This window comes from Akebia trifoliata, chromosome 15, assembly GCF_017979445.1.
Source record: "Akebia trifoliata isolate Shusen 1 chromosome 15, ASM1797944v1, whole genome shotgun sequence".
NCBI lineage: Eukaryota > Viridiplantae > Streptophyta > Magnoliopsida > Ranunculales > Lardizabalaceae > Akebia > Akebia trifoliata.
Window position 1 is genome coordinate 27,898,721 of NC_141389.1, and position 17,795 is coordinate 27,916,515.

Here is a 17,795-nt window from a genome sequence, read left to right on the forward strand (position 1 = left end):
TGTGATAAGATGGTGGATTTTTTACAAGAATAATTGGGGATTTCTGGCTAGATGTTGAAGATGAGTTTAAATAACTAAAAAAATTTCTCCACATTTTATGTTCAGAAGTAAATTATTCTACATTGCAAAATACACCCATGTAGAGGAAGATTTTGTGGTAGTAAATGTTGCACTAGAAAACATTCACAATGCGAATGATTTTTTGCGTACCAAGAGTAGCCTTTGAGTCAGTTTTGTATGTGTTAAATTTGAAGTTATGAGAAAGACATTAGAAACTAAGCAAAAGTCCATGAGGTACTAAGAGCAGAAAGAACCAATTTTTTTGCATTAATAGAAGATATGGTTTTGATAAACAAAGTGAAATGGTTGTAAGCCTTCTGAGTATTCTACAGAAAGACATCCAATAAAGCTAAAAGATTCATTTTCAGAACTCAAGTTGGTTTGGCAGATGGCAACTATTTCTGGGTGAGTTTCAACGCATTGCAGTATTGGTGTTACTGCTTAGTTCTCACTTAATTCTGCAATAATTGACTTTCCAAGGCTGATGCAATACACGCGAGACCCAACATGCTTTACAGCAAGATCAGCATCCTCGCACCCAGTAAAGAAAAGTGCTTCTTCTTCTTTACCAATTCTACGTCTCCAACTCATTAAGAATGCTGGCCATGGCAACCCCACATCTGTTCCTGCAGAGCATATAAATTGATCTAAACAAATCAAATTTAATTCATTTGATATTTCACTCAAATTCTAATATTAATTAGCATAATACCCGTCTGATTATCCTGAGAGCTTCCAGGACTCGCTTTCTTATCCTTCGGCTTGTAAGCTTTGAGTAGGTAGGACAGTGTCTTGATCAAGTTTGGATATTGTTTCACATCTACAAACAGAAAAGTCCAACAACAACAAAAAAAGTTAAGACTTGGAACTTGGTTTGGTACTCTATATCTAGTCTGGGTGTTGGAAATTGGTTACGTTAACTTGCTGAGTGTTTTTAACTACTCTTTTACGAATGTAAATGGCAACGTTAGATCAAACAACAAACCTTACATAGTAGGATATCACTAGCAATGACCAAGTCCCAGTCTGGATCACTAGTCGGAAATGTGTCTCCCCATGAATCTGAACAAAATCGAAATATGAGTTAATTAAGTTACCATGCCCTTGACAAAGACAGGAAAACAAAGCACTCATTGCAATCCTTCATCCTCTGCAGCACAAAGGGATGCAATTGGTGCTTTAGATTTCCTTTTTTCCATAATGAATTAATATATAAGTTGTAGGTATCCATAGAAGGAAAACACACGTCGGATATGTGGCAACATGGGTAATATTCCATTAACCCTACAATTATGGGCTATGTTTTCTTCAACTTCCTCGTCATTGAAGTCTGAAGTTGTGATGTCAACTCCAAACGATTTTCGCAGAAAGATGGCTAAAGCTCCAGTGCCACTGTCGTGGAATAAATAGAAGAAACACTTGTCAAGACAAATTTTAATATGGATACTTCAACTCTACCTATTGATACAACTTACCTAATACAAATGTCCAAGAAATCATTCATGAAATTGTAAAGAAATATTGCACATTACAAGTAAACAGTGACATCAAGCAACAGATGGGAACTCCATCTCTGTCTACCCAATTCCCGTCCTTGTACACTTGCTCTTTGAAAAAGAATAACTCAGTAAGGCAGTGTCTGATTCTAGACGGGAACTCCGATTCTTGGGATCTGGGATTTAGGAGAAACTTCAATGATTGGGAACTGATGGAGGTTACATCTCTTCTAGACCTCCTTAATCAAATCCAATTCAGGGAGAACGAGCAGGATAGATGGGAATGGATCAAGGCTAAGGATAAGAAGTTCTCAGTCAAGTCTTTCTATTATTGCTTGCTTAATGCGGGTGAGGTGTCCTTCGCTCCTTCTGTCATATGGTCCGCTCTTGTTCCGTCTAAGATATCATTTTTTATATGGCAAGCTTCTTTGGGTAGAATCCTTACTTTGGATAACTTGATTCGTCGGCGGTGGATTATCCCAAATTTTTGTTATCTTTGCTCGAGGGATGGGGAGTCTGTCAATCACATTCTTATTCATTGTTATTTCTCCCGTGTTATTTGGATATTCTTCTTATCACGATTCCAGGTAGAGTGGGTTGTCCCTTTATCGTTTTTTGACCTCTTAAGGGGTTGGAGTTTCAATATCTTCTCTGCTAGAAAGAGGCATCTCTGGGCTATTCTTCCGTCTGCCATTGCTTGGGGTCTCTGGAGAGAACGCAATAACAAGATATTCCACAGTAAGGAAAGCTCATCTCAACAAGTGATCTTAGAGATTTTGGGGATGATGTTCCTTTGGTCGAAGATGAGTAAGGACTTTGAGGGAGTAAGCTTTCAAGATTTTGTATTTAACTGGGGAAGCATTTGTGATTCTTAGCTTCCCGTCAGACTTGTTTTCTTTTCCATTACTTGTTTCTTTTTTGTTGTTGCTGGTGGTTTGTTGTTGGGGGGCTATCTCAGCCTCCTTTACTCCTTTTCTCCATTTATAAAAGTTATATTTATCAAAAAAAAAAGCAACAGATTAGCAGACAAACTTGATTAAGTGATGAGAATTGGTAGATTTAAATGAGAATTAGGATGGGTTTGAAGGAGCAGGGCAGAAATAAGACATGCTTGACAAAGATCCCTAAATCACTCCATCCGTCCATCCGAGATACGAACTATAAGAACCCATAGATAGGACCATCAAATGGTAGGCCTAGAGTCTCATAAGCTCCTCTTTAAGTGTGCAATATGTCCTGATTCTGGGCATATCGTTCATATCTGATTTGTACTTTGTAGTACTAAGATTCAGGTCTCTTTTGCACATAGTCACATAAACATGTGCATGAGCACACAATTGCAATTGTAGCAAGGCTAAACTGCATGCAACAAGAATGAAAATGTGTACGAGCTAAGGATAACCACACAACAATTAAGTATACTCATATTGTAATCGTGATTCATGAAACATGCCTGCCCAACTCGACGATGCGTCGTCCTTCTAACAAGGATTGGTGTTGAACTAACCATTCTGCAAATGCAAATGTTCCCGGCCAAAGCAAGTTGGCATTCAGCTGATGAAATGAGAACTCTCTGATAAGCAAATCCTGTAGACAATCCAGAGATTTTAGTAAAGGTTGCAATGAATTTATTTGTATAGTACGAAAAAAAAATGAATTTTACTTATTTTCTTTTATTTTTTCTTTCTATCTGTATGAAGTTTAACAATAAACATAAATTTACTCACAACATAATCCCAAATATTTGGGGTTGGCAACATGAATCTAACTTACCGTTCAATTCTAACTAGAGCTACGTTTTTTGTCAAGGCATATGCGTCTTCAAATAGTTCCTTACTATATCAATCCACTTTATTTTCAGCCTTTCCTATTTATTGAATCCTCAACTTTCACTAAAGAAATACTTTTCATTGTTGCGTAGTTGGTCTCCAATGTATATCACTAAGACTAGTTACTAATAAAATTCTATCATTTATTCTCTCATAACACTAACTATCAAATCTTTATCTATCGCTACACACGCAATAAAGAATACAATCGCGGCGATTGCAAGGGTTACAACCTTATAATAAATCACTATAAGTTTATTGAAAATCCCTCCGTAAAGGCCAAGTTGAATGCAAATCATGTTGGAATTGTTTGACTTCTGAACTAAACATGGGCGATTATATGGAAATATGAGAAACAGGGTATCACCAAAGTGTAAGTGCTTGCCTGACACTTTCAATAGGTTTTCACATCCAAGTCATGCTGATTTCAATGAGGTCTTCATTCACAACCACTCAATCTTGTCATCGCCGTCATCCCCATCATCATCAAAGTCTTATCCTAAAGATTTTGGGTCAGCTAAATAAAACTTGTTCCTCCATAATCCCATTCATAGCCATGTCTAACAACCCAATCTTGTAAACCTAAACAAGCTAAAATAAAACTCATATATGCAAGGCTTCAAATTACTCAATTCTAGACTATTGACCTCAATTTCAAAACTGCTATACGTCCGTATAGAATTTCACATGGTTCTTCAAGCCAAACCACCAACCCTTCTGCGAAACCATCCATGTCTCTTCTGCGAAACCATTTACACCTCCTTCACTTGATTGCAACAAATGGAACTTTCCCAATACATAGAATACAACTTGACATATGCTGAGAAGAATACCCAATTCATGTAAAAAACAAAAAGCTGCTTCCCATCTAATCATTTTTTCTTTGCAAGCAAAAACGGATATTAGGTATCACAATGTAAAGGAAGTCAATAACAAAATCCCCATAGTCCCGAAGAACCGAACAATCTTTCGAGCACAAGAACCAATCTAGCCATTTATTTGTAAGTAAAAAAAAAAATACCCAAATTCTCTCCCCTATAGACAACTCAAACTCACAAATCACTTGATGGGAATTTGTTTAATTTAAATGAAACAACAGGGGATTCAGTAAATCAATAATAACAACATGAATCACCATCATAAACTGTACTTTGAAATTATATATTAAGGAACAAATTCTAAAATAAGAAATTATCAGAAAAAGAAAAAGAAAAATCTATAAAATTCATATAAAATGTTATTGCTATCTGTTTCTCTCTCTGGATATGATTCAAAAACATATATAAATTTACCATTCCAGGAAACTGGTGGCTTCTCTCCATATAGTTCTGATGGATCTCTTCTGTCTCCTCTTCTGCAAACAAAAGTCAGTAAATTTAGAAAGCAAGAGATGAGAGACAGAGAGAGAGAGAGAGTACCAGAAGAGGAGTCATCTTCGTCAGCAAAAAGCGAAGAGGGAGAGAAAAGCGCGATGTCCATCTCTGCAACTCTACTCCTCAGACAAGAGAAGTACATGAAACCAAAGAAAACCTCCACTTCAAAGGTTTCGGGGCTGAGTCATGGTTTTTTTGGTTTGGGGGAATCGCAGCCAAATGACCGATTTGACTCGGTAAATCAAACTCGACCGAATTAAAATTTCCCAAATCGGTCACGTCTATTTTGACGTGTGTTAAAATATGTGTATAAATTTCGAAATAATTTTGTTTAATATAACTAGAAGGTGGCATGTGCAAACCACATCACCAAAAGGGCTTATTTATAATTTTAAAATTAGATTAAAGGTTTTTTAAAGATTATACAGTAAAAAAAATATTTTTGTAATTTTAAAAATTAAATAAGATGAGATTGCAATTTTCTTTTTTCTTTTTCTTTTTTTTTTATTATATATTTATCAAAATGATTCTGATTATTATTAAATTTAAATATAAGAATAGAGGCATTTATGACTCCTTGAATTTTGGTTTCAACTCCCACTTAGGACTATTTAGCAGGAACAAGACAATTGACCTCTTAAAAATCATCTCGCCCAAATCCCATAAACCACAAATGCAAAGTTAGTTGGGAAAATCCCTGCAATAAACCACAAATGCAAAGTTAGTTGGGAAAATCCCTGCATGCAGCAACGAGAGAGCTTGTATTGAACTCAAGACCTCCCTCTTTTAGGAGAGGATGCCTTGGCCAGTGTGCCCAATGCTCATCGGTTAAGTGTTATATGTTAAAATTACAAAATATTATAAATTTAACAATTATAATTAGTCTTGATCATTATAAGGGTGGAATTTCCGTGCTTTTTTTTTTTAGGTTGGGTGTTGGTGGTGGTGTGGGGAGAGGGGAGTGAAGGTCCACTGCCGGTAGGATCAAAAGTTCATGAATGATTGATTCTGATAAAAACAAAAGAAACAAACCTTTGAATCTAAATAAATTTTATGTTTAAGTTAATAATGGAAATATATTATATATAACTAATGTTTTAAAAATAAAACTGAAGATCAGATCTAGGATAGGTCAAATTGGTCGGATCGTAGTTCATTTTGCTTTGGTCAATCCATGTTTACTATATAAAAAATAAAAAATAAAAAAATCCTTAAAAATGTGTATAAATTTGTCCTAAATTACCTTTATCTATAATCATAAAAGAGTGACATTAAAAAATGGGATGATTAATTAGTCAAATCAATTTTATTACAAATGTGGTCGTACATACCAACCGTTCATCCGATTTTTAAAACCATGTTTCGATTTTCGAGTCAACTTGACATCCTATTGAATTGAGTCGATATTCAAGCCTTAAATTTCGACATAATCCCACAAAATACATTAAGATATGTTAACATGTGGTTGTGACTATTAAGTACATACGTTAACATGTGACGAGTTTCTTGATTGTATGTTTTGATGCCTTTATTTGAAACTGATGATGGTGTCCCACCTCTTTTGAGAATAACAGAAAATGACCTAAAATACCCTAATAATATCCAAATCTCCAACCAAATGCATACCCTTGTGCTTCTCCCCAACACCAGTCCTCTTCAAAATCTAGGGTAAAATTTTGAACCCTCTTTCAACCTTAAGATCTTATATGCTTCTACCTTCATACTTCATGAAGAAGAAAAGATTTTGTTGAGAGTAGACTAACAAAAATGGATTTTAAACCAATGAACTTCAAACTCGGGTGATAAAACCTTGTGTCCTCCTCTCCTTCTATCTTCATACCCCTACATCGTTGGAGTTTTGGGGCCTATGGATGGATTTTCAGGTCAAAAAAATCAAGGGCTTTTGAAGTCAAGTTGATTCAACCAAGTTTCTGGTCAACTCATGTTTCAAAACTATAATGTATAGGAATAATGATTTCACTCCCATATGCCCCCTGACATGGCATGTGCTACAACCATATATTTTACTCAGGATACACAACTGCACATATTTATGGGGATGTACAGTTGTATATACCAAGGGAAAAATCTATGATTCTAGCCCATGCCATATCAGGGAGCTTATTTCAGAAAATCCAGACTCCATTTATATACCTCTCCTTATAATCTTTTAGCTCCTCACTGATAATGGAAAGCTTCAAAGAGAGAATAGAAAAACAAAGTATACTTGAAACAAAGTCTGTCAAAACAATCTCAAGACAATGTTCCTACTCTGAATGCAACCTAAGAGAAATTCGAAGGAAAGAAAGAAAGAAAGAAAAAAAAAATTATGAAAAATCACATATTAATCGTTACACTACTATTTCCCCCGATCTCCTAATGGTTCTGTGAGTAATCAAAGCTTAGTGGTTGGTGATAGAACGGAGCCTGCATTAACAGTAACAACATGATAAAAAAAAATTATCATAAACAAAATATTGACTAAAATATTACGTTCCTATTTAAAAAAAAAAACAATTTGTCAATGTGAAGTTATGGAACCGTAGTGTACCTGGAAAACAGCATGTCTGAATGGATCATACGACTGCATGTGCATCATTGCAGGACTAGGCCACTGCATATAGACAGCATCCCCAGAAGTCTGATTCAATCCAACAGCACAGAAGGGACTCATAATCGGATTCGACGAAGGCCCATAGTTAAAAGACGACTGGGTGGTCCTTGGCAACTGACTCACCTGAGGAAAACCAGCTTCATATTGCATAAACGAAGGTGGGACGCTCTGCATGTTGAAAGGCCCCAAACTAAAGTTCTGACTAAGAGGGACGCCCCTAACATACCTGTGCACCAATATAAGCAAAGTATTCAGGTTAGCCAATTCACCAACGACCCTCATATTGTTCCAATTGATGAAGCAAGATGACGTACGTACCTTTCGTAACTCCGATCATAGTCAGGGTCACTTCGGTCCTTCTCTCTGTCTCTAAAGATGGCGACTCTAGATGTAGAAGTACTACCATCCCTGTTGATGATAGGAGACTTCTCTGGCTCATTAATGACATTCCTGAAACCTTCACTACTCTCATCTCTGCTTGAACAAAAGATTCTTCCATTGATTGCAGTCTGAGCAGATGGTGCACCCTCCAAGTCAGGACTACTAGAGCCACTAAAGATGCGAGCCCGTGCTCTGTCGTACTCCTCTTTCCTCTCTTCCACAGTTCTTGTTGGACTGCGTTTAGTTCCGGCTTCATCTGCATTGTTTGGGGAAGCTTGTTTTGGCCTCGTCCTGATAGCAATCTTGACATGTTCAGGTTTCTCGTTTTCGGGCTGTTCGGCCGGAACTTCGGATAAACAGATTGAAGGGTTTCTACTTTCAGCTGTTTTCCTCACTACTATTCTCATTCCCAGCCCATCCACACTGTTATCCAGTACCGTGGATTGCAAGCCATAGTGTTGAGCAACACGGTGAGCCGCAAGCCGAAGATATGAAGTAGGGAAATGTGGGAACTCAAATTGCTGTTGATCAGGATTCTGCATGAACCTCTGAATATCCAATTCCATTCGCAGGACTAACACATACAAGCAAAAGAGAGACAATGAATATATGATCGTAGGGCTCCAACCAAGCACCAGTGTTCTTAGGGAACTCCAAATGGGTGATATTTGCATTCATTTCACATATCCCAAAAAGTATCACGTATAAACTAAAGAATATACCCAAGATAGCCATAAGAGCACATCTGTGCCAACTTAGTGCTACATAGGATTAGAATGCCTTATAAGCTGTAGCAATTACAGCCTTCATAGTTTCAAAGACCACATGACCAACTCCTAACTATGCCATCCTGATTCCTAAAACACCAAGTTGACACAGCAAATCACGAGTAAGGGATTCATTATGATATGGGGTTCAGATATCAAATATTTCTATTGAAGTATCTTAATGTACATTAAAATTTGGATATATATATATATATAGATAAGAAACAATAATATATAATAAAAGCAATGTGTCCCTATATATACATACCCTGCAATCTACACCCCATATCAACCACATGGCCAATTGATTCATAAACTTCAAATTGGTGGTCAATCTCTTGGCTTGGTTACAACCGAAAAAATCAATTGAATTCTATAACCTTAAACTTGGTTCACGAATCTTTCAATATTTAGGGATAACCTTACTTAAATAATGGAAGATGTCATTTTGGGATGTCTCTCACCCATCAATTTCTTACCACTCCTCATGAGTCTCTTAAAGTCAAGGTCAAGCATGACAGTAGTCTAAAAGTGTTTGAAAGCCAAGGCAAGTAAGGAAGCTATTTAGTTAGTGCCAGTAGTCTAGTCAAAAGCAACAAGCCATAGGAAGCACATAAAAGTATGCATAAAGAAATAGATCTGTCCACTTCCTAAACAGGGAACACCGGGAAACGGGAGCAGCGGGCTGACAATTCTGCATTTGATTGATTTCATATTCAAACAAATAGGCAGATCGCCTTCACCTTCGGAATTGTGCTAGCCTCTATATCACGGGAAAGGGTGGAAGAGAGATGGGGCAACTCTCTTTGGGGCCCTACCCTTACTAGATAGACCCTAACCCCCGAACAGTGAATTTGGAATAGTAATAGCTCTCTCTACTGAAATATGAATTCCGCCCGTATCGGGGTTGCATCAGGCTCCGCAGCCAACCGCCCCGATTCCATCTTCCACCCCGATATATGGCAAACATACCCCGGGGGGAAAACTCTCTGTTAGGGGACATCCCTGGTCCATCCATAGTTTTAGTTTTGAATACACTTCCATGTCTAGTTCCATCAATAACGTTACATAATATGTAAATACAATACAACACAATACCTCTCCTATAGTAAGAATAACTAATTCATCCACAACAAACTCAAAATGTTCCAAAAATTGGGGATATATCTGATGCAAACTAACGATAACCTCCTTCACTCACTAACCACCACCAACTGTTTTTATATTAGTTCTCACTTTATCATACATGTTATTGATGATGTAAACATGTCAAATCCAAATTCTATCTTTCATACCATTCGCCAAAGAGTCCAACTATCCTAACTAAGATAGTGAGGAAAAAAAGGCTTTACTAAGCCTCATCCGCCGTCAAAACGACATTGAGATGTGTAAACATGTCCTCGAGATTCATAACAAATCTTGAGGTCTTGTTTTGAGTATTTCGAGGTCTTTTGACAGTGGATGAAGCTTAGTAAGGTCTTTTTCCTCACTATCCTAGTAAGGGAAAGGGTTTCTCTTGACCAAATAAACTCTCTATGGATAATATCAATTTTTTTATTCTAAAAAAAAAAAATGTGTAGATTCATCTTCTTTTCGGAACTTAACTACAATTTCCTATAAGTGAAAAAGATATCCTTGACAATTGATCAACTTGTCATGAAACCAAGAAAATGTTTAAAAAAAATAAAAAATGAAGCCAAATTAAAGGAGAACACCTAACTCCAAACAAATTTCAATTTCATTTCTCTTCGTGATCAAACACCTAAGTCAAAACCTCACGCAATCCCTTCTTGGAGAAAAAACCTAAAGGTCCCACAAAAATGGGGTTATAACCAGAGAGGCCAACTTGATAAGTTGGCTAAAAGTCTGAGTGTTTATACAAAGACTTGGGTTCAAAAGCAGCCTTCACCTACTAATTACTAACCACTAACTCTCTTGCTTATCAAAAATATATTTTACCGATTATTTGAAGAAGAAAAAAAAAAAACTACAATTAGAGAGGTGTTTCAAGGTAGAGAGATTTTTGTGACAATTTTAAAGGCCATTTGGCAGTAAAAGACTCTTCGAATGAACCCTATTTTCGTCTTCTCTATTGAGCTTAGGAGTCGCCGTGAATCCATGGAAATTGAGAATTTGATTCAAGATAACAAATAGAATCAACACTAACCCAAACAAAAATACGAAATAATTAGTACAAATCCGTCAGATCTACATTAAATTTAACTAAAATTTGACCTAAACAACAAATAAAGATCAGATTCAACCAAAAACCCTAAAAAATTATACTCCAAACAAAACCTTATCTATAACAAGAAAAACGAATCCATTAAAAATAAACATAAAACCCTAAAAAGATAATCAAATGAAATAAAAACAAAATCAAGAAATAATTGAAGAATCGAAGCTCACTTGTAAGGCGATGACGAGGGTTCTGAAGAGCCTCCTTCAAGAAAGGATCCACAGCGTAGACCTCCTTATCCTTGTGACTGAGGCTATCGTGCGCCTGTGGTGGAGGAGAGTCCATTGTTAGAGAGAGAAGAGAAGATAAGACCAATTACTCCTTCTTTCTCTCTCTATCTCTTTGTTTCTTCTTCTTCTGTCCTTCCTTGTCACGGAAGGATTGAGACGAAGAAGACTTTCTTTCTCTTCAGCATCAGAGACTCGCACCGCACGCGCTCAAAGAGGAGGAAAACCGAATGACAAAAAGGAGAGATATTATCTCTCTCTCTCTTCTCTCTCTACCCTAATATTAGAGATTTCCTATTGTCACACCAACGTTTACTAAGAACATTCCGTGATATCAAAGAAGTATTTAGAACACGTCTTTGGAGTGCTTTTAGTAACAATTGGTGTAAAAATAGAATCTATTTAATATTAAACTCTGTAGAATTAAAACAGTGGACCGGGAAATTCGTTTATGCTGTCCAATTACCAATCTCCACGTGTTTTAATCCCAATGGATGACCGCACGCGGATATGTAATATTTCCAAAATCTAAATCATGGTTTTAAGAAATCAACTCGCGAGTTAACTCTAATGAATCAAATACAAAGTACTAATTTTATAAATATTTTAAAATATAAAAATGGTTCGAATGTCCATTTGATAACTAAAAATATCATCAATGGGATCAATATAAAAGATGAAATTTTATAAATTCTAAAAAGAATAAAAAAATAAAAACACAAAAACACATTTTCACTATTAGATTTGAATGTTAAGAGTTCTATAATCATCTTTTTTCAAAGTCTTAGATTATGCCAGATTATATATATATAATTTTTTTTAGAAAAAAGTCTAACATAGACTATGAACTTTAAAGGGTTTAGGTGTCATTTGGATTTTGGACCAATTGTTGCTTTAGTTTGTATTGGAAGATATTCTTATTATTTTTCTGGAATCAAAGATGATTTGTATATATTATTTTGATCAATTTTTTTTTTTTTCTTTTTTGGAATCTAGGATGATTCCTAGATACCATATATAATTAAATATCACCTCTCACAACGCTTCTTTGATATGGTTCTTAAAATGCATATCTAACTTACACTTATTTCTAACAAGGTTTCAGCTTACACTCCTTTAGAGTAGGAGAACGAGAAATTGACTCGTACATACCCTTGGTGATCAGAGCGTGGAGCAGGTACAAGGGCAGGTGCAAGAATATGGAGAATCAAGTTGAAAAATATCTTAGGGTGTAGAGTGCCTCCACAACGTTATATCAATAATATATTCAAATATCAATTTTATTTTTATATGTTTTATTTGCTTACTTATTATGTAACCACTTATTGGCTAGGTAACTTGATGCTTTAAAAATCAGTAGCATTGAAAAGTAATATTTTACTTTTCAAAATCAAGAGTCTGCCATTATCTATTAGTCATTCGTCATGACAAGTCGTCAGAATAATTCAGAAGTTATGACTATATGTTTGAAACGGCAAAAAAATTTAAATTAAAAGAGGTGAGAAAGTGTTATTTTCAAAACTTCAAAACTTTGGTTACGGAGAAAGGTCATTTAGAAAGAAAAAAAATTAACTAATTGGAATTTCAAGTCACCATTCAAAAATTAGGGATAAGGGTATTCTTAAAATTTATCCTACGTGAACTTGCCTGTTTAATAATTATGTCCAATCCCTATACTTGAACCCGTCCCATTCATTAGATTGGTAACATGACACGACTAATTTAACCCATTTAATAAACAAGTTGGGTCGTGTCGTAATGAGATTGACATGCATAACCCATGGCCTGAATACGATTACGATTTGACCACAATTACAACCTGTGTCCACCAACATAATTATCACAATCATATACATGATTGTGTGCGGAGCCAACACACATGTTAATGCTACGATAGTTAAAGAGTTCAACTAGTCTTACTAAATTAGTAAAGATTCCACCCTTACTAAGTGCCCTTGTCCTCACCTTATAGCATACAAAAACATTATCCAATGCTTTAGGGTTGTCGATGACAAAATTCTATGAATTTAAAATTTTTTCCTTTAAAAAAAAGTTATTTTTCATCATTGAATTTTAATTTTAAATTTTGGAGTTAAGTGAAAGTTCAGTAGTCATACATTTTTTAAAACTTAGATCAAATCCAAAAGAATTTTTTATTATTTAGATATTAATTTTTTTCCATGAAATCTAGAGTGTTGTGGTGTTGTATTGCTGATGTAGTAATCCATTTAAGCAAAAAACATTTAGTAAGACTTAAAATCTTACAAAGACAGTAAGAAAAGTGTTTTTACAGTTAAACGTAAGTGTGATAGTGTATCGTGTAAAAAATTTACCCAACTCAAATCCGACCCATTTAAAAGTTTTGTAAAAAATTTAATCCCGAACCCAACACAATTAAATAGGTAACTTAATCTGATCCCTGTAATCTACTTAGTAAAATTATAATATTTTGTAAAAAAAAAGTAAGTTTCATTTCCATCACCAATGATAAAATACCATTATTAAAATTAAAGTTATAGGACCATATCCAAATTCTTTTACTTGTCCTAGTAGAACAACTCCACGTGGACTCCAATTCCCATTCGATTGCCGACGCGCGAGACTAGTTTTTCCTCTCATCTCAGCCGTTCGTTTGATCTATGCATCAAGCAGTGTTTGAGATTAGAGAAAACCTTCCTGCCAATCGTACAGGTAGACGCGTTTATAAGAACAAGTCTTCTTCTTCGTTTGGTCACTATTTGCATCACTTCGTAACCTTCTCTGGTTCCAAAAAAAAAAAAACTAGCAATGGCGAACCCAACAGTACCGTACGATTTCATCGGTGAGATCGATCAATCAAACCCTAACTTATCCATTGAATTCGACTCTCTGCAATGCCCTTCTCTCGATATGGATTTCTTATCCAACGATATCTTCTTACCTGAAGATTTAACGGCGGAACTAGGGTTTGGCAACGGTTTAGATTTCTCTTTTGACGATCTCTCGTTTCCCCCTATAAACGAGGGTTTTCTTGCAGAAGGATCGGATGTTTTGTTGTCATCGAATCCCAATTTGTGTGTGGATTTCAGTGATCGGCCCTCGGGTGAGGTTTCTAGGGTTTTGAATTCTTCGTTTCCCGATTCCGGAAATTGTGGACGAGATTCTTCAGGAACTTTCTCTGATCAGGATTCTGGTGGTTGTAAATCGGTTGTTGCCGAACGAATTCCCAATGTGTGTCAGAATTCCGGTGATCCGCCCTCGGGTGATATTTCTAGAGTTTTTAATTCTTCGTCTCCTGATTCTGGAAATTGTGTACGAGATTCTTCAGGACCTGTCTCTGATCAGGATTCTGGAGGTTGTAGATCGGCTATTACTGGATTTCTGAATTCAGCATCACCGAATTCCGTCATTGTTTCAGAGTCGTCAGGTTCCCCCAATTCCTGCAATGTCTCATCAGATGCCATGGCTATGGATGAGAGGAAAGAGTGCTTGTTGAAGAGGAAGAATCAAGATGAAAACCCTAGCGATGGTAAGTTTCGAAGGCCATCAAGTTCTTCGAACAATGTGAATTCTTCACAAGAAGAGGATAAAAGAAAAGCAAGATTGATCAGAAATAGAGAAAGTGCGCAACTTTCTAGAGAGAGAAAGAAGAATTATGTTCAAGAGCTTGAACATAAGGTAAGATCAATGCATTCTACAATTGCGAGCTTAAACAGTAAAATTTCTTTTATAATGGCAGAGAATGCAAGTTTACACCATCAATTAGGTCAATTAGCTGTAGGAGATGTTTTTCCTCCTTCAATGGCTGCTCCTATGCATTACCCATGGATTCCGTGTTCTTCGTATACAATGAGTCCCCAATCTCAAGTTCCTTTAGTTCCAATTCCTCGATTGAAACCACAGCAACCCATATCGGCTTCCAAGGCTAAGAAATCTAAGAGTAGAAGTAAAAAGGTTGCAAGTGTTAGTTTTCTTGGGTTGCTGTTTTTCTTGTTTCTTTTCGGAGGTTTAGTTCCGTTTGTAAATGTTAGATACAAGGAAAAGAAAGAAATGGTTCCTAATCGATTAGGTTTAATTACCAACAGTTTTGATGGTCAACCCCGAGGGAGTGTTTTAACTGTCAATAGTTCAGATCAAAGTGTAGGAGTAGTAGGGCTGTGTAGTGGGAAGCCTGGTTTTTGGGAAGATGACATTGAAAGGGTGCTCTGTGAAAGAAGTTGGACTGAAGGGGTCGAATTAGAAGTTCAACAAAACAAACGAGGATCACGACCTTTCACTGGTTCAGATGGATTTGTGCGCCTGGGGAATAGTAGTGAACCTCTTTTTGCCTCTTTATATGTACCTAGAAATGACAAGCTTGTGAAGATTGATGGGAATTTGATAATTCACTCTGTTATGGCTAGCGAGAAAGCCATGGCATCTTCACGTTACAATACCACTGTACCTTCAGCTAACGAAGATACACAAACTGGTTTGGCAATTGTTGGAAATTTGGGTTCCGCATTGGCTACAGGTGGAAAGAATGTAGAGAGAAGCTCTAACTTGTATAGAAGCCCAATTATGGGACAGAATGCACTTCCTTCTGGTTCAAGAGATGCTTACAAGGACAACCCAAAGTCAATTGCAGCTGATGGATTGCTGCAAAATTGGTTCCGTGAAGGTTTGGCAGGTAATGATTATAGCTCTTGTTTATGTCATTTATGTTATCTTCATTATGATCTGATTGTTAGTATTCGTGGCTGCATGGAACGCTACATGCCTTCAATTCCTATATGACATATTTATCACATTAGGAAACCTCTCCACTGAAATTGAAGACATTGTGGAGAAAATTGATCAGTAGTGACATATTGCTTGAGCCGAGTAGCTTTTAGAGTTTGTTGTTGAGACCGCTGATTTTACATTGATTGTCGAGGCCACAAAAAAAAAAAACACGAATTAACCATGTTGGCAGATTCACTTGTGCATGTAGGAATTTTCATGAAGAATCATTGCTTCTTTTTTCATTAGGAAACATGCACGATGTTTATTGTGCGTAAATCATAATATCTCAAAGTAGTCTCTAAATTGATTGGAAAGTGTCAATAAATGATATGCTCTTTGTTGGAGTTTTTTAAATGCTATTTTACTTTCAGATATGCACTTCTTAGCATTATGGTGGGAATAATATTTTGAGTTGCTTGTGAGATTTTTGCTAGGGTTAGAGCAGTATCAATTGATGACATGTATGATTATTCAAGTCAAATGACTTGAATTATTTGTCTGAATTTCTTTTCGATATGTGAATCAAAAGGTAGAAGTATTCACAATTCAAATCTTTGAATCCTATTAAATATTAGGATTGAGGAATGTGAACTAGCAATGCCTTAAGACTCTCTCTCAGCCACCCCTCTTTCTTTCTCAACCTGGCCTTCACTGCCCCATTTCTTTCACAACCCCTCCCTCAACCACCACCATCATTGCCGTTGTGTTCTGGTATCTTTCTTTTTTTCAACTCCAAATCTCTGACCCCATCTTTCTGATTTCACCTGAAATAAAATTTGTAACTCTGTTATTCAACATAAGTTTATTCTGTATCGACAAAAGAAAAGACCAAAAGTGTGGAGAAACACACATTTTTTTTTTATAAGTAAAAAAAATTCGAAGTGCACCAGCCAGTAAACAGTGGAGAAACACACATTGAGAGCAACCAAAATGGTTTTGCCAACAAAATGACTCCAACAAGGACCCATAGTTACATTACATAGGTTCATTCATTCCCCCACATCTACTACATATATTTTGAGAAATGTTCACATTCATTTAAGATACCTTCATGAATTTTCAGGTCTTTTTAGGTGAATTTCATTGCTTTTCCAAGTAGACAGTAAAAGATATATTTATTTATGGAGGCAAAATGTAGCATTTTCCCTTGCATTTGTTATCCAAGTCTCCACATGCATCCAACACGAGCAGAACAACTTGGCCCAACCTTTGGGGGCATGTGGGAATCTACGTTTCCATTATACTTAGTTGTTTTGCAGTGCTTATGTTACTTTCTCTGCTGTTGATACCTGATATTGATCCAGTCTTCACTAGAGAACTGAAGTAGTTTGAAGCAGAGTTATTGATGATGTAATATATATTCATCAATTGGATTTTAAAAATTAGCTGTTTTAATTTCTTAATGTGGTAGTCCTTCCATCATTGTTGATACTTGTGTCATTGATATATTTGTTTTGTTGTGGATACTTGATTATAAATTTTCCGTTTCCCTTGGTGCAGGACCAATATTAAGTTCTGGCATGTGTACTGAAGTGTTTCAATTTGAGGTCTCACCAGGTTCTGCCAATCGAGGTGCCATGATCCCAGCATCCTCAATCACCAATGTTTCTGCCAAACATTTGAAAAAGAGGATGAATAGACGGATTCTCAACCGTCTACCTATTCCCCTTGCGGAATCTGCCTTTAACGAAACCAAAGAACATGTTGGACGAGCATCACAGAACGAGAACATTAATAGTAATGATAAAACCGTTTCATCGATGGTTGTTTCTGTGCTGTTTGATCCCAAAGGAGCTGACAACACTGTAGACGATGGAGTAATCTCATCACCAAACTCTCTAGCTCGGATCTTTGTTGTTGTGCTTCTAGATAGTGTCAAGTATGTCACATACTCATGTATGCTTCCTTTAAAAGGGTCAGCACTTACCCGGTAAACTACTTGAAAACAGGAAATTGAACCTAATTAATTCTACATCATCAAACCAATCTCGCAACGCTGTTATTCTTGTAGTATAAAACACGTCCTCACCAAGAGGTTTTGATCTTCACTTTCACTTTGATTTGGG

At 36.3% G+C, this 17,795-nt stretch overlaps 3 protein-coding genes across 5 annotated transcripts; 1 reads left to right on the forward strand and 2 right to left on the reverse strand.

Moving 5' to 3' along the window:
* Positions 1 to 306: 306 nt before the first annotated feature.
* Positions 307 to 5,134, reverse strand: LOC147385013 (S-adenosyl-L-methionine-dependent methyltransferases superfamily protein). 2 transcript variants are annotated; one of them, XM_086426142.1, is made up of 7 exons: positions 4,804 to 5,134; positions 4,678 to 4,739; positions 3,064 to 3,143; positions 1,307 to 1,452; positions 1,051 to 1,122; positions 773 to 880; positions 307 to 686 (listed from the first exon to the last, which is right to left on the reverse strand). In XM_086426142.1, exons 1-7 carry the CDS (start codon positions 4,898 to 4,900, stop codon positions 502 to 504), a joined length of 750 nt encoding a protein of 249 aa, XP_086282268.1. In that variant the 5' UTR covers positions 4,901 to 5,134; the 3' UTR covers positions 307 to 501. The 2 variants fall into 2 exon arrangements, with proteins under 2 accessions (XP_086282268.1, XP_086282267.1); XM_086426141.1 differs by having other exon boundaries at positions 3,010 to 3,143; positions 4,804 to 5,119.
* A 1,833-nt stretch (positions 5,135 to 6,967) lies between these two features.
* LOC147385014 (uncharacterized) lies at positions 6,968 to 11,221 on the reverse strand. Of its 2 annotated transcripts, XM_086426145.1 has the most exons (5): positions 10,930 to 11,221; positions 7,691 to 8,327; positions 7,496 to 7,598; positions 7,310 to 7,399; positions 6,968 to 7,185 (listed from the first exon to the last, which is right to left on the reverse strand). In XM_086426145.1, the coding sequence occupies exons 1-5, from the start codon at positions 11,042 to 11,044 to the stop codon at positions 7,135 to 7,137; spliced, it is 996 nt and encodes a 331-aa protein (XP_086282271.1). In that variant the 5' UTR covers positions 11,045 to 11,221; the 3' UTR covers positions 6,968 to 7,134. The 2 variants fall into 2 exon arrangements, with proteins under 2 accessions (XP_086282271.1, XP_086282269.1); XM_086426143.1 differs by having other exon boundaries at positions 7,310 to 7,598; positions 10,930 to 11,220.
* Positions 11,222 to 13,711: 2,490 nt separating this feature from the next.
* Positions 13,712 to 17,711, forward strand: LOC147385015 (bZIP transcription factor 17-like). The gene is made up of 2 exons (XM_086425910.1): positions 13,712 to 15,634; positions 17,230 to 17,711. Exons 1-2 carry the CDS (start codon positions 13,774 to 13,776, stop codon positions 17,661 to 17,663), a joined length of 2,295 nt encoding a protein of 764 aa, XP_086282036.1. The 5' UTR covers positions 13,712 to 13,773; the 3' UTR covers positions 17,664 to 17,711.
* The last annotated feature ends 84 nt before the right edge of the window (positions 17,712 to 17,795 follow it).

Excerpts from the sequence above, each read along its gene's own strand:
- LOC147385015 (XM_086425910.1), top strand. The coding sequence starts at position 13,774 with ATGGCGAACCCAACAGTACCGTACGATTTCATCGGTGAGATCGATCAA. Across the intron at positions 15,635-17,229 it reads GTTCCGTGAAGGTTTGGCAG|GACCAATATTAAGTTCTGGC; the intron begins GTAATGATTATA and ends CCCTTGGTGCAG.
- LOC147385014 (XM_086426143.1), bottom strand. The coding sequence starts at position 11,044 with ATGGACTCTCCTCCACCACAGGCGCACGATAGCCTCAGTCACAAGGAT. Across the intron at positions 8,328-10,929 it reads CCCTCGTCATCGCCTTACAA|TCCTGCGAATGGAATTGGAT; the intron begins GTGAGCTTCGAT and ends TGTATGTGTTAG. Across the intron at positions 7,599-7,690 it reads TATGATCGGAGTTACGAAAG|GTATGTTAGGGGCGTCCCTC; the intron begins GTACGTACGTCA and ends ATTGGTGCACAG.
- LOC147385013 (XM_086426141.1), bottom strand. The coding sequence starts at position 4,900 with ATGTACTTCTCTTGTCTGAGGAGTAGAGTTGCAGAGATGGACATCGCG. Across the intron at positions 1,123-1,306 it reads CATGTTGCCACATATCCGAC|ATTCATGGGGAGACACATTT; the intron begins GTGTGTTTTCCT and ends GATTTTGTTCAG. Across the intron at positions 881-1,050 it reads TGCTAGTGATATCCTACTAT|ATGTGAAACAATATCCAAAC; the intron begins GTAAGGTTTGTT and ends TTCTGTTTGTAG.